Source organism: Trichosurus vulpecula, chromosome 5, assembly GCF_011100635.1.
Source record: "Trichosurus vulpecula isolate mTriVul1 chromosome 5, mTriVul1.pri, whole genome shotgun sequence".
Lineage (NCBI taxonomy): Eukaryota > Metazoa > Chordata > Mammalia > Diprotodontia > Phalangeridae > Trichosurus > Trichosurus vulpecula.
This window is the reverse complement of record NC_050577.1, coordinates 43,022,028-43,037,555: the sequence shown is the minus strand read 5'-3', so window position 1 is coordinate 43,037,555 and position 15,528 is coordinate 43,022,028. Positions and strand designations below refer to the sequence as shown.

The 15,528-nt window shown below is 42.7% G+C and overlaps 1 protein-coding gene and 1 pseudogene across 3 annotated transcripts in view; one reads left to right on the top strand and one right to left on the bottom strand.

The window, feature by feature from the left end:
- The window catches only part of SLC6A20 (solute carrier family 6 member 20), a 54,004-nt gene extending 38,830 nt beyond the window's left edge, over window positions 1–15,174 (bottom strand). For all 3 annotated transcript variants that reach the window (XM_036758343.1, XM_036758344.1, XM_036758345.1), the window contains exon 1: window positions 15,014–15,174. In XM_036758343.1, the coding sequence (XP_036614238.1) occupies window positions 15,014–15,143 (130 nt within the window). In that variant the 5' untranslated portion in view covers window positions 15,144–15,174. The remainder of the gene's footprint in view (window positions 1–15,013) is intronic.
- On the top strand, window positions 388–1,334 carry LOC118850049 (annotated as a pseudogene).
- Window positions 15,175–15,528: the final 354 nt, after the last annotated feature.

The following is a 15,528-nucleotide window of genomic DNA, read 5'->3' as shown; positions in this document are numbered from 1 at the left end:
GGTGTTTATGTGAGTCAAGACAATGGACTGGGTTTTAGAGATGTGGAGGCAGAAACAGCAGGATTCGGAGGTTGATACGGGGGTTGATAGGTGGGGAGAGTGAGGAGTGAGGAACATAACACTGACGTTATGAACCTGGAAAACTGGAAGAACTGGTGGTGCCTTCATCAGTGTATGGAACTTTGGAAGAGCGATGGGTTTGTGGGGAAAGTTAATAGATTCAAACACTAGGTCGGACCAATAGCTTTGCTGCATTTCTTGGTCTGGGCAAATTTGAACAATAACAGGTGTTTACTTACTAGGTATTATTTCAGAGATGACCCCAATTGAGCCTTTCTGTGTGGACTGATTCTATGATGGACTGAAAATGCAATACCCTTAGGAGAGATGAGGCATTCACCAGCGGCAAGAACCCCGGACTTGGAATCAGAGAACCCAGGTTCGAATACCAACTCTGACCGTAAGCAGGTGCATGAGCTTAGGCAAATTCAGCTTTTCTGGGCCTTAGTTTCTTCAAGTGTAAAAAGAAGAGGGTAGGACTAGACAATCTCTAATATCCCTTCTTGGCCCAAACCGTATGACTCTTATGAAGTATAAATGAGTTGTCTGCTCCTTTCCTGAGAGTAGGCTTTGATTGGATGAGGGGCAGGGCCCTGGGTGCCTGAAAAGGAAAGAGGTTCCCATTGAGCTGGGCGAAGTCTTAAAAGGGAGGATTTGGAGTCGGCGCCTGGGCCTGAGGGGACCTGTGTTGTCTTGTCCTCCCAAGCCTGGCCCAGCCCACTAGCCCTTCAAGAAGCCTCAGCCTGCGCCCATGTCCGGCAAAGTCTTCATCACGCTACAGCAGTAGCAGCCGGTGCCAGTTCCAGACCAAGTCCCCTGACAAGCCGGAGAACCGGCTTGACAGGCAGCAGCTTGAAGAAACTGTTGGTACTCCAAATAACCTTTGTGCAGAAGCAGAAAGCCTGGGAGCCAACCTTACCTGGAAGGCTATTTAGCTTGTTTGACGGAATGTACTATCTTTTTGCGCATGGAAACACTTTATGAGAAGGTTCTTTATGAAAACATCAAATATATTCAGGAACAGAATGAGAAGCTAGATATATGCCCCCCCCCCCCCCCCCAGGGTCTCCTTCCGACAGATCCAATCGCCAGAGGACTTTGTGCTTTTGAAATTGCCATTTGTGAAGACAGAGGCAGAAGCAGTGGGAGATAAAACACTGGGGTCTCAGAGTCCGTGTCGGAATGGGACGTTGTTCCGTTCATCCGCCAACTGCGCGGTGTTCCTCTCCTTCAAGCGTCACTCCTTGGTATCTGTCCCAGGACCAACTTACTAAAAGTCCGCTCCTGGAGTGACATCTAGTCACTCAGCATCCTCTTTGTGTCTTTAAACTGTGTAGGACTCTGTCATCTTTGTAGTTATTTCTGACAAGATATAATGAAGCATTTCACTTTTTAAATTGAAGACAATTTGAGAAAACGAGCTATGTAAATCAGCCCGATCCAAAATCCATTTCTTTGCTGCTGCCAGCACTATGGCTCTGCTTAATATTTATGCTCTCATCAGCACCAGGTGTTTTTTTTTTTAATTTCAGCCAGATATATCCAGGTTTGCTTTCATTTCCCCTGCATTGAAGAATACCCTTTCTTCCAGGCATGTTTTTTGTTGAGGAGTAAGCCGTGACCGTGGCCTGCTGACACATCTCCCAAACTTCAAGGAGTTCACAGGATTGCCAGAAGATCTGTTTCTACTGTTAGTTTCTCATACCGAGCTCAGTAGAAAGATCATGCATAGTATTATTTGTTTTTAATGTAGCACTTATTCCTAAGTGAACCAGTATTTCACGTGATTTCCACTGACCTTGATTCTCCTTGGAGAATTTTATATCATTACTGCATTGTCCTGAACACTGGGAGGACGTGTTGCTTGTTTTATTAAAACTACGAACTAACAAGAAACTGGATGCTAAACCATCAGACCTATAGACATCCTTGCTCTCTCCCTTAATGTGTAATAAACAAGTGTAATGAACTATTTCATTATGGCTTTATTGTAAATATAACTTATGGGGGAAAAATTTGGTAGGAATAGTATTCCATGTGCTCATTTTAAACTATTTCCACTAGTAAAACTTATAAATCATAAACCTTTCTTGAACTCAGTATTTAGGATGCCCATAGATCCTGTAATTAATTCAGGTAAAATAATATAGATGTTTCCTGAGTAAAATTCCCCCAAATTTTAGTTAATATTTATTTTCTGCTGCCTACATTCTTTATGATAGTGTTTCCCAAGACCTTGAAATTAAGTTAATCATTGTGGTTTGAGAGTGTCGTTCCTTGGAAAGAGCTAAGTAAGGGATTTATTAGAAAAGAAAGAGAAAAGTAAAGTTCTTCCAGGGATACTGTGGGTGCTAATATGGGATCTAATCTTCAGATTTAGCTTATTTTTTTTCTTTTTTGGAGGGGGAAGGCAGGGTAATCAGGGTTAAGTGACTTGCCCACAGTCACACAGCTAGTAAGTGTGTCAAGTGTCTGGGGCTGGATTTGATCTCTGGTCCTCCTGACTGGGGGGGGGGGCAGTGTTCTACTCACTGGGCCACCTAGCTGCCCCAAATTTAACTTCTTTTATGGATTTGTTAGTCATTAACCTAAATTCCAGATGCTCACTTTAATGTTTTCATTATTTAAAACTCTTTTTGTTTTCTTATAGCCTTTAACAGTCTGTCTGCCTTTCACACCCATTGCAATAACTTTGCCCAAATATTAATATATTACTAAAATTTTTCTTTCTTTAAAAAATTAATTAATTTTTAGTTTTCAACATTCACTTTTAAAAGATTTGGAATTCCAAATTTATTTCTCCCTTTCTCCCTCCCCTCTCCCCAAGACAGCATGCAATCTGAAATAGGCTATCATGTACAATCACATTAAACATATTTTCACATTAGTCATGTTGTGAAAGAAGAATCAGAACAAAAGGGAAAGACTACAAGATTGATTAACATGACAGAACAGGAAAATGATAGATGTTGGAGAAGATCTGGGAAAATTGGAATGCTAATAACGTTGGTGGTATTGTGAACTGATCCAACCATTCTTGAGAACAATTTTGAACAATGCCCAAAGGGCTATAAACCTGTGCAATACCATCTGATTCAGCAATACCACTACCAACTAGGTCTGTATCCTAAAGAAATCATGAAAAAGAAAAAAGGATCCACATGTACAAAAATATTTATAGCAATGCTTTTTGTGGTGGCAAAAAATTGGAAATTGGGGAATGGCTGAATAAGTTGTGGTATATGAATGTAATGGAATAAGAAATGATGAGCAGGCAGATTTCAGAAAACCCTGGAAAGACTTACATGAATTGATGCTGGATGAAGTGAGCAGAACCAGGAGGACATTGTCCACAGTAACAGGAACATTGTGTAATGATCAACTTTGATAGACTTAGCTCTTCTCAGCAATGCAATGATCTAAGACAATTCCAAAAGGCTCATGTTGGAAAATGCTATCCACAACCAGAGAAAGAATTTTGGAGTCTGAATGCAGATACTATTTTCTTTTTTCTTTTTGTTTTTTTCTTTCTCATAGTCCTATAGTTTTCCGTAGGTATCTCAGAGTTGTTTTAATATGCATTTCTCTAACCAATAATGATTCAGAATATTTTTTCATATGACTATATATAGCTCTACTTTCTTCATCTGAAAACTGCCTGTTCATATCCTTTGACCATTTATCAATTGGAGAATGATAACATTTTTCTTAAATAAAAAAAGAAGCCGCTGCCTACCACCCTCAATGTTAGTGCCTTTCTTCTGAGGTTACCTCCAATTTACCCTGTATATATTTTGTTTGTTGTTTATATGTTGTCTCTCCTATTACAATGTGAGCTTCTTAAGGGTAGGGACTTTCTTTTTGCCTTTCTTTCTCTCATTAACTCTTAGCACAGTGTGTGGCACATAGTAGGTGCTTAACAAATGCTTGTTGACTGTTGACTGATTGACAGTCCTTGGCTGAAGAGTCCTTCTCCAACTCCAATAAACCATTTCACAAATGTGTGCCCCTGGTCACGAAGGGAGACCTGGTGAGATACATGTCGGGGTGGTACCCGAGTTCAAATACTGGCTCTGCTTCTTTCTACCTGTTTTCTTTTTCTACTTCCTTCCCAAGGGTTGGATTAGAAGAGCCAGATTATCCCTTTACTGAAACACTTTCTTATCAAGAGTGCCTTCTGAGCACTCCCCACCCCTCAATTACTTTTGTGCTAGCTGAAAACATTCTAGATATCACTGAGGGGCAGTTTTCAAAGTATGGTCCCTGAATCCCTTGGGGTCCTCAAAGACCTTTCATGGGGTCTGCAAAGTCAAAACCACTTTACTACTTCTACTACTACTACTACATTATTTGCCTTCTCCCTTTTTCAATTATATAGCTCTACAAGGCCCAATTTTCTTCATATATTTGAAATGAAACTACATTTCGCTTCACAATAGATTGAATGCAGATATGAGACTCAAGTTGTCTCCTATTAAGCCAGACACTAAAGAGACTCCTAAAGATAGATAAAACAATGCCAATCTTCTCATTGATTGTCTTTGTTTTGGAAAATATAGTTATTTTTCATTAAAATCTCATTTATGTTATGTAATTGTTTTATTATTTAAAATTAATTAATAAATATTTTCAAATTTTATCAGCTTTAATTTCAAATATGATAAGTATTGCTAGATATAGCCCAAGGGAACAAAAATTCTTTGGGTTTTTCAGATTATGAAGGGATCCTGAGACCAAAAGGGTTGAGAACCACCAGTGTATATTGTCACCAAATAGCTTTTTGAATAATCTCATACGCTTACTGCCTTTGAGGCACTCTCCGCACATTGCCACCAGGTGAGCTGTGGTGACTCTTAAGAGATGGGTCATTTCAGCAATTAAACTTACCTATCCTCTGGGCATGGAAATAGTGAGATTTTTTTCCCTCTCTAAGACACAACCTTTTATTAAATAACAGAAATTAATGACAGAATGGACTGGTGGCTAGAGAACTGTCTTTGGAATGAGAAGATTTGGGTTTACATTGGATCTCTGCCAATTGACCCCAAGCAAATTACTCAGTCTCTCAGTGTGTCAGTTATCTCTTTAAAAGGATTAAACGACAGGGTGCAGATGCGCATCAGTAGAGTGCATCCTCACTGAGAGGTCTTAACACAGATCTAATAAAAGGAATTTACTATGAGATAGATTTACATACACTTGGGTTTGTGCTGGCATCTCTTCTCCTTTAAACTTGTCAATAGTTATTTATTCTCAATGGCTATTATGTGCCCTTTATTCGCAATTGGGCTGGTTCCTACATCCTTCCATGTGGACATTAGCACAATTGTCTGAAGGAGAGGATACTAGTGATGTCAGCTGAGCCTGGGCACAGAAATGGACAGGGTGAAGGTGGCTGATGTCATCTTCTGTCCTGGGTCCTGCTTGGTCTCTACCAAGTTTTCATTGGTGGAAAGGGCAGTGGTGTATCCTGGCCCATGAGTCCACACTCCTGTGGGCAGAAGTGGTGGTTGACAAGAGGTTTGCTCCTATGTCCACAGAAACATTTCACTTTTGATTATAGCAAGCTTGATTGAACTTTTGCTCCAGGCCAGGAAAGACAGGGCCAAGGAAATAAAAGTGAGAGTCTTTCAGCTAGCAACTGAGAAAGGGGCTGGACAATATCCACTAAGCACTTGGCTGGAATCCAAGGCTCTCTGCCACCAGGGAGCGTCCAGGGGTTACAGATCACTGCCACCCCATGCCGAGAGCTGCAGTTAGTACTTTCTGTGCCTGGAACAAGAGGCACAAATCACAACGGGGTGGGGACACAGCTGGGCTATGGAGGAACTCACGTGAGTACAGCCCCTGGGGAAGACAGCTGTCAGTGCAGAAAGCTCTTGGAGGTTATGCTTTTAACTAATTTTGCTAATTAGATATTAAGCTCAGTTATTTTTACATTACTAAAACACTAAAGGCTGTCTTCTAAATTTTAGCATCCTGAGTCAAAGTCCTAGTCACCCTGCCTTAGTTTTATTCTTCCTATTTCCACTGCTCTAAAAGTCCCTGAAGTCATGGCATGCCAAAGGTCACAAGATAAATGCCCAATTGACCTGTGGAGTTACTTTTTTTTCAACCTGTGGAGTTATATGATTCTGATCATATGCAGTAGCCCATATTCCCTTCATCCCACTTTGAGAATGGCATCTTTCCTCAACTGGGCTAACACAAAGCAATCAATGAATCAATCAATTAACATTTATTAAGTGCTCCTTCCTACGTGTCAAGCCCTGGGGATACAAATACCAAAGTGAATCAGCCCTTGCTCTCAAAGAAGCTTACATTCTGCTTGGGGGATAAAACATGTTTGCAGATAAAGAAATAGAAGGTATATGAAAATAAAAAGTCAGTGGGGTACAGTAGAAAGAGTACTGGGTTTAAAATCAGAAGTCCTGGATTCAAATCCTGGTATATTCTGTGTTACCTTAGGCAAACCATTTCACTTTAGTCCTGGGTTTTCTCATCTGTAAAAGGGTTGGACTAGGTAACATCTAAGTTCCCTTCCAGGTCTGATTCTATGATCCTTTGAGAAAAACTTGGTGAATTGGGGCAAGGAAGGGCAAGGGGTGCGTGGGGGTGAGGTAGGGCAAGTTCTAACAACAGGAAGAATAAGCAAGAGTCCTCAGAAAGTAGATGGCACTGGTGCTGAGCCTTGATCTAGGGATCCAGACATGGCAGAATTGAGGTGGAACCTCCACTCTCCTTCTAGATAGTAAAACCTCCTAGGGGGCTCAAGTAGGGTCACTTGCTCCAATCAGAAGTTCGGTCAGTGTGGTCCAGATAGAACTGTTCCTAGAGGGTGTCCAAAGACATCTCCTATTTCTCTAATGCTTTAAAGCTTACCAAGACCTTTCCCTCAACTACCCTTTGAGATAAATCCAGTATAAGTACTATCACTTGAATTTTACAGTTGAGGAAACCGAGTCTCAGAGAAAAGAAGCAATCTGCTCAAGATCACATGGCTAGAAAGTGGAAAAGCACAGATTGAAATGAGGTCTTCTGACTTCTAGCTCACTGGCTTGTTGCATCCACACACACTATAGTCCCCATCGACCTCATGCTTTGGAGGGACCGCATGCTACTACTGGAAAGCAGACAGCTGGAATGACATAGAAAGGTGGCAATGATGGGCTGCTTGGGTGTTTGTGCTTGGACTCCAGTTCCAAGATCACACTTCTCCCTAGCTTCGAAATGCTGTCCCTGAGTTTTCTCCCCAGTCCAAGGACACTATGCCTAGCAATTAATCACTCATGAGCAGGTTCCAGTAAAACAAACTATCTTTCCCTATCACAAGAACAAGTTGACCTTTGAAGAAATTATCTTATAAAAATAGGATTATCTTGTAACCACAGAATTATCATGTATTGATGCCCAAAGCTATCATGTTTAATCCATAGGCCAAAATATACACGTGAACTCTCAAAGCTATTTTGCTGCAAGAATACACCCCTGAGAAGCCCCTTCTCCCAGTTTCCAGTAGTAAATGATGCCCATGACCAAGGCTGTAAATCACCCAATTAGCATATCTGTCAGTTAATCCACTACTTTTCCCATGTAAGCTTTAGTTCCTGTTAAGTGACAAGTTCCTTAAGGTATGCAAGTTCCCTAAGGAGCTGCGTTCGCTATATTGTCGTCACAATAAACCTTTGCCGCTTTGACTTAAAGAATGCTTGAGTCTGTGAATTCATTCCAGACAACCGTCTCCTGTACTCCAGTCTTTGAGGGGCGGGGTCCCTGCATCCCCTCCACCAAACCTCAGCAGCAGCAGCTCCAGGAAGAAGGCATCGCATCACTTATAGGTGATGCCTGTAAGAAGAGTGGCTGGCCCCTATACAAACAGGATCCATATCCTGGCAGTCAGGTCCTCCATCCCCGTCTACCATTCCCCTCAAATGGCTTGTCACTCTTTAGTGATATCTCCTCCTTTCCTTGCCTCCTTCAAGGATGCTCCAAATGTTTACCTTAATTAGATTTCAGTGAGTCCAAAGTTGGGATAGGGGAGCTCCCAAACTCTGATTGGACCCAACCCTGTCATCTCTAGTGGTGGTTCTGGGTGTGGGCTTAATTATCCAGAAATCTCTCTCTCTCTCTCTCTCTCTCTCTCTCTCTCTCTCTCTCTCTCTCTCTCTCTCTCTGTGTGTGTGTGTGTGTTTGTGTGTGATGGGGATGGGAGGGAGATGGGTGCAGGGTCATTCGATGTGGCTATACTGAGCCACTAACTCTAACCCTAACTTAGATCCCAGCCATAGATTTCAAACCACAGAATGGCCCAAAGATGCTTCAGAGACCTTCACATCTCAATCTGATATTAAGCCCCATAGAAAATCCCTCTAGAGAGAGAAAATGCCAGCATCCCAAGATTACTTCCCCCTCCTATATTCTTAGCTCGCTCTTGAATCTCCATCATGGGAAGTCTTTTCCATTAGAGTCACATGAAGTCGAGAGGATAATGTACTGGAAGGAATCTTGAATTCCAACCCTCTCATTTTACAGGGGAAACTGAGGCACTGAGAGATTTTTTTTTTCTTTTTGAAGTGACTTGCCCAGAGTCACATAGTAAGTACCTGAGGAAGGATTCAAAGCTGTCTCCCTCACTCTAAGTCCAGCACTTTACCTAGAACACTGCCTATTTAGAGGTAGCTAGGTGCAGTGAACAAAAGGATGGACCTAGAATCAAGAAAATCTGGGTTTTATTATTAGCTATGTGATTCTGGGCAAATTGGAGCAGCTAGGTTGGGCAGTAGACAGAGTGCTGAGCCTGAAGTCAGGAAAACTCACTCATCTTCATGAGTTCAAATCCAGTCTCAGACACTCACTAGCTTTGTGACCCTGCGCAAGTCACTTAACCCTGTTGGCCTCAGTTTCCTTAGCTGTAAAATGGCAAGCCACTCCAGTATCTTTGCCAAGAAAACCCCAATGGAGTCATGAAGAGTCTGAAACAACTCGACAACAACAACAAGATGGTGCAGTGAAAACAATGTCAGACTGACCTGGATTCAGGAAGATCTGAGTTTTAATCCTGCCTCAGGCCCTTATTAGCTGTGTGGCCCCGAGTAAAGCACTTAATCTCTCAGCCTCAATTTCTTCGTCTATAAAATGGGGATAATAATAGTACCTACCTTACAGAGTTGTAGAAGTCAAATGAGATAATATGTTAAAGCCCTTTGTAAACCTTAAAGAGCTCTATAATTGCTACTATTGTGATTAAAATTATACCAGGAAGATACACAAACTATTAATTAGGGAACCAGCTTAAATAAACAAGATCCAATTAATTCCTTCTTGGTAACAATAGGGCTGTGTGTACACAGGTGTGTGACAACACTTCCTTCAGGGCTCAAGGCAAGACTTTCGGTTAGGAAGTTTTCACAAATTATCCCAGCCAGCTCTCACTTATTCTGGGTTCACAGAGTCTCAGAGTTGGAAGGGACCTCAGACAGACATCATCTTCTACAACATACCAGCCAAGTGGTCCTCCAGCCTTTATTAGTAGTAAGAGGACCAACAGCAACCACAATAATGCTCTCTTTAAACAGCTAATACCTAACATTTAGATAGGCCTAATGCTGTCTCAATCACTGTGCTAAAGATCGTCTCAACTTGGTGCTCACAACAAACTTGTGAGGCAGGTAGTTTTATTATCTCCACTTTACAGATGAGGAAAATGAGGCATGCAGAAGTTAAGTGGCTTGCGCAGGGTCACACAACTGGTAAGTATTTGAAGACAGATCTGAACTTGGGTCTTCCTACCTCTAGGCCCAGTGTTCTACCTAGCTGACTCATAGATAGGAAGAGAGAGACAGAGACAGAGAGAAACAGAGACAGAGGGAGAGAGGCAGAGACAGAGAAAGACAGAGACAGAGAGACAAAGAAGAGAGACAGAAAGAGGTGGAGGTAAGGGGGACGGAAGGCACAGAGCTGGCTCTAGAGGAGGAAGACCTGGCCTCTTACACATACTAGCTGTGTGACTTGGCATAAGACACATAGCCTCTCAATGCACTGGGCAACTCTCCAAGAGCGTAAGTTTCAGAATGGTTTTGATTTGCTCTGGTAGAGGGAGATTCCTCATCTGGACATTCCCTATGTCAATGAAATCACAAGGCCAGTACCTATCTCTTCATTAATATATATTATCATATGTATGTGCTTGTATATTAGTACAAATGTATACATACAAACACGTGTGTGTGTGTGTGTGTGTGTGTGACCAGTAGAACATAAGCTACTCGAGGGTAGGGACTATTTGTAGTATTATCTTTCTCTCCACTAGCTAGCATACAAATACTTAATATTTATTAATTATTTTTCATTCATCATTCGACAGATTAAATTTGTTACTAGATTGGATTGCAATTATACCTCCTTATGCCTCTCATCTGCCTTAGAGTTGAAAAGGACCCTACCCAGTTCAACCCAATCCTGACCAAGAATCCCGTCCCTGATTCTTCTCTCTCTCTCTCTCTCTCTCTCTCTCTCTCTCTCTCTCTCTCTCTCTCTCTCTCTCCCCTTCCTTCCCTCCTTCTCTTTCCATCTCCTCCACTCTCTCCCTCCTTCTTTTCCTCTCTCTGATTTCTCTCCCCTACGCCTTCTCTCTTTGTTTCTCTGTCTATCTTGATGTCTCTCACACACATACATTTTCTATTGACTTTACCTTGGACCACATCTTCAGACATATGATGCAGGACACTGCAATCACTCTTATCTTTAAAGACAGGCTTAATGACACATATCCTGCAACCTGGTGTTATCGAAAGAGCAGGTCCCAGAGCTTGGAAGATCTGGGCACAGGTCCCATCCTGATGCCATACTGGCTGTGTGACCCTGAACAAGTCACTGAACTTCTTAGTGATCTAGGATAGCAGAGAAGTGCTGACCTGTATTGGGAGAGAAAGTTTTTTTTTTTTCTTCCCACCACAAGGTTCTTATATGAGTGAAACCACAGATTTAGTCCCAACCCCAGGGGTCCTTCATTTTTTTGTGTGTCATGGATGTCTTGGGCAGACTCATGAAATCTATGGATCTCTAATGTTTTTAAACGTATAAAGTAAAATGCAATGGAAACTAACCAGGTTGCCTTTGTAATAGTGAGCTGTTACTGTTACTATAGCTTCAAACCCAGAGAACTTGTAACCCCACTCTTAGCCAAAAAAGCAAAAAGCTTATGCAAGCGTACCACAAGAGAGATTGAGAGAAGCTTGAAGGCAGTGGCAAGCAGCTGCCTTGCAGAGTGGGCCTTCCCCTAATGCTGCCTCCAAACAAAGGACTTGTTTGTGAGCCACACAGCCAGCACATAATTCCCAGAATAATATGGATTAGAGCTCAGGGTTCATTTCTTTGGGTTTCCATCCCTTCACAGGCCTTCCAAGGCCCAGCCCAGTGGAAGGAATGTTAATTCTGGAGATTAAACTCCAAATAAAGAACATCAGTGTGACCTCAAAAAATCAACTAGCCAAGGCTTCATCAAATCCCTTTTTGGTCAAGTCAGCAGGTCTGCAGAATATGGCCCCAAGGTCTCCAGCAAAGGTTATTTCCAAAGGAAAACATGATGGAGCTGTCCGTGTTGGAGCCGGTGCTGGCTGCTCTACTGCAAAGGCCTGGGGAAGAATGGCATCTCTCTCCCTCCAGATCAGAGGTTCTTAACCTAGGGTCTGTGGATGGATTTCAGGGGAAGCTAAGGAGTGCCATATTGCATAGAGCGCTGGTCCTGAAGTCAGGAAGACTGTCTTCCTGAGTTCAAATCCTGCCTCTGAGTCTTACCAGCAATGTGACCCTAGGCAGGTCACTTAACCCTGTTTGCCTCAGTTTCCTCATCTGTAAAATGAGCTGGAAAAGGAAATGGCAAAACACTAAGGTATTTTTGCCAAGAAAACCCCCAAAAGGGTCATGAAGAGTCGGACATGACTGAGAATGACTGGATAGGGGAAAACGACATCTTTATTTGTACTAACTTTTGGTTTCCTTTGTAATCTGATGCATTCTATTCTATGCACTTAAAACATTATTCTGAGGAGTCCACAAGCTACACCAGACTCTGCTAAAGGGGCCCAAGGCACAAAGAAAGGTGTCTGGAGTCAAGGTACTCAATGACACCCTCAGAGGAAGGATTAAAGGACCAAGGGCTAGAAGAGCCCTGAGTGTCCGTCTAGCCCACCCCTTCACTTTACAGATAAGGAAACTGGGATCCAGAGATGGGAAGTGATTCTCTTTGTACTGAGCTGTTAGGATCTTAACCCATCTCTTCTGATTCCAAACCCTTTCATCTTACAGATGAGGAAACTGAGGCCCAGGGAAGTGAAGCAATCCAAAATCATATAAGCATCACAGGTAGAATTTGAAACCAGGTCCTCTGACTCCAGAAGAAATTTATATACAAGGGCATGAGGGTGGGGGTGGGAGAGGAAGTAAGGGCATTTATAACCAGGCTGATACTTCCATATAAACCTGGCAACAATTTTAGATCTTACAGTGAAGCCAGAAAATTCCAATCCATCAAACATTGGTTAAAACACCTACTATACGCAGCACATTATGCTAAGTGCTGGAGAGACAGAGATGAATTCAGACAAGGTCCTTGCTAGTTTTTAGTCTAGCAAGAGGATGTAAGCAGACACAAGTCATAGAATGCCATAGGTAATGGAGAAGTTAAAAGGGATGAGAGACCAGAGAGGAAGGGGTCATGACTTACGTGGGGCAGGAGCAGGGAAAATCAGAGAAGGCTTCCTGCAGGAGGTGGCTCTTGAAAAACTAACAGCTATGCATGAAAAAATTACCGCCTTAGCAGGCACTGGATGACAGAACCTCAGACTTTGTTCTGAAGAACAGCCCTACCTCCCTACCTCTTCCTCTTCTCCCCCTAGAACTGAAGAATATTTGAGCTGGAAGAGATTTTGGCAATGAACTGGTGCACCCCCTTCATTCTATAGATGATTTTCTGAAAAAACTCAGAGAAGTCTTTTTCAGATAAGTCACTTCAGACAGGTGAAGAGACTTACCCAAGGTCACAAAGCACACGAGTCAGGATTCACACGTGGGTCTCCTGACTCCCTATCTAGTGGTACAAATTGATTCCATTCTGTATTACTCTCTCTCCAAAGTTAGGCAAGAACTAATTGCTTGTACAAAGGTCAGGTAATCTCCTTTCATTTAAGAACGGAGGTTGATCCTTGAACTATTTCCATAAGCTCAGATTACCTTCACCTGCAAATCAACAACAGTGAAATACTTTGGTTTATACTTAGATGTAAATCTTAGGTCCTTTCCCAAGGAGGGGCTATGAGGTCCTGAAGTTTCCCAGGTAGCATGTCATTCTTATTCAGAATTTTATTTCAATGCCTCCCAAAGATGGGCAAATAGACCCATATCTCCCTGGACTCATTCACCCACAGATGCAGCTAACAGAGGATTTAGAAAAAAGTGTGTGGAGTAGCTTGTCACATCCTTTCAGTTCCAGTAACTGCATTGCGTGAATGTTTAATCTATCTCAAATTTTGAGATTTGACCTTTTTTATGTTGCTGGGCCATGGGGACCTAGAATCACTTCCTATCATGAGGGTAAATCACAGAATCATAGATTCAGACTGGAAGGGACCTCAGAGCTCATCTAGCCTAGGAGACCTTAATCTTACTTGGAAGCCTTTTGTAACCTAGAGAAGCCTATGGACCTTTTCGAATATTGTTTTTAAATGCACAAAATAATATACAAAGGAAACCAAAGGCGAATGAAAACAAAGATGTAAATTTTGCCATCCAAGTTCACAGACATCCTGAAACAAAGAACCAATGGACCCCAGGTTAAGAACCCCTGATCTAGTCCAAACCCATATTTTCCAGAACTGTGGCTCAGGGACACTTATGACTTGCCCAACGTCACACAGATGATAAGTATCAGAGGCACAATTTGAACCTATATGCTCTGAACTCCAAACCCAGCATCCTTTCTAATGTACCATACAACCTCCTAGATATTTGCAATCATCTGTGCTTTTCAAATACAAAAGTATAGGCTTGGGTTTTAGATTCCATGCCTTAATTTTGGAGAATGTTGTGGTTTAAGATTACTTTAGATTATAGGTTGTTCAATGAAATGTCAGAACATTATTTCAGCCCCTTGTGGGGGAGCTGGCTGTTCTCCTTATGCTGGAACATGCAAAAGAGGGAACAAAAAAAAAAAACATGGTACGGAAAACATGTGTGGAAGAAGCCTGAGAATCTCTGCCTTCTCTGTGTTCTAGAACTCCAAAGCCCCACCAAATTCCAAAACTCTTTACTGAATTTTTAAAAATTGGATTAAGATCAATGCAATTTATTTTCTTTTTCAAAGGCTGGCAGGAGGCTCTAGTGCCCGCTGGCCAGGGTCCTGGAGGCTGGGGGCCAAGTTTCAAAGTAGGGAAGGCAACGTAGCAGCCAAGACTATACTCCCATTCTTCTCTTATCCCCGAAAGTAAGGGTTTATCCAATATTTCTATTGGTCATTGTAATTTAAATATCAGCCTCCTTCATCTGCTCATTAAAGCGACCTGTATCCCCAAGTCCCAACTCCGCCACCCCGGGCTCTAAGAACAGCAGTGACTTGGATCTCCAGGGGGAGAGGAAGGGAAGTGTCAGTTGCATACGGAGAACCTTATTAAGATTCGTTTTTTCTTCTTTCTCTTGTCGACAGCTTAGCTGAAAAGAACGGGAAGAGTGGTGAGCGGTTGTTTGGTCTACGTTTATTTAGGGAAGTTAAAGAACTCCAGGGTAAGGGGAGAAAGACTTAGAGCCAGCGGGTAAGGGGGATGAAGGATGGACACCTGTACTTCTCGGCTTAAAAAAGGAAAAACAACAAACCAACCCAGCAACTGCATATAAAAGACTAGCAGCACGATCATGTCTGGAACCTTCCAACACGGAGAGGACAAGCGAAAATCTCACTTACCCCCTCCATACATTTGACATAAGTAGGGAAACCTCCAGACGTTCCCCAGTCCCACTGCATAGGAAATGCAGGCGAACACAAACTCTAAGGAGTTACTCCACTGAGGTCGGGCTTTCTCCATTTCCACCATCGCGGCTCCCAGCGCGCTTAGCAGCGGCTCCTTGCGCACTGGATACAGGCTCCCGAGGCTTCTTAGAGGCTTCCTTGCGCGGGTATTCGCGGGTGTCTGGGTTCCAGGGAGCCCGCGTGTCTTCGTTGTTGTCTCAGGTGCTCTTCCAGCCCAGCCTGAGACCAGCCCAACCCACTACACAGAGAGGAAAACACACTTGCCAATTGTCATCAAGCATTTTAATTACTAATCTTATTAACGGGCATGCACGGTAGTAGGAATGCTGGTAAATAGTTTATAAAATACCCTCCGTCCCCCACCCCAGGCTGGTCCACCAATGCTATAAAAGGGACACTCGGATGAAAGAGCTGGCTCCCTCCCCCTCCCTCCCGCCCCCCTCGCCCCC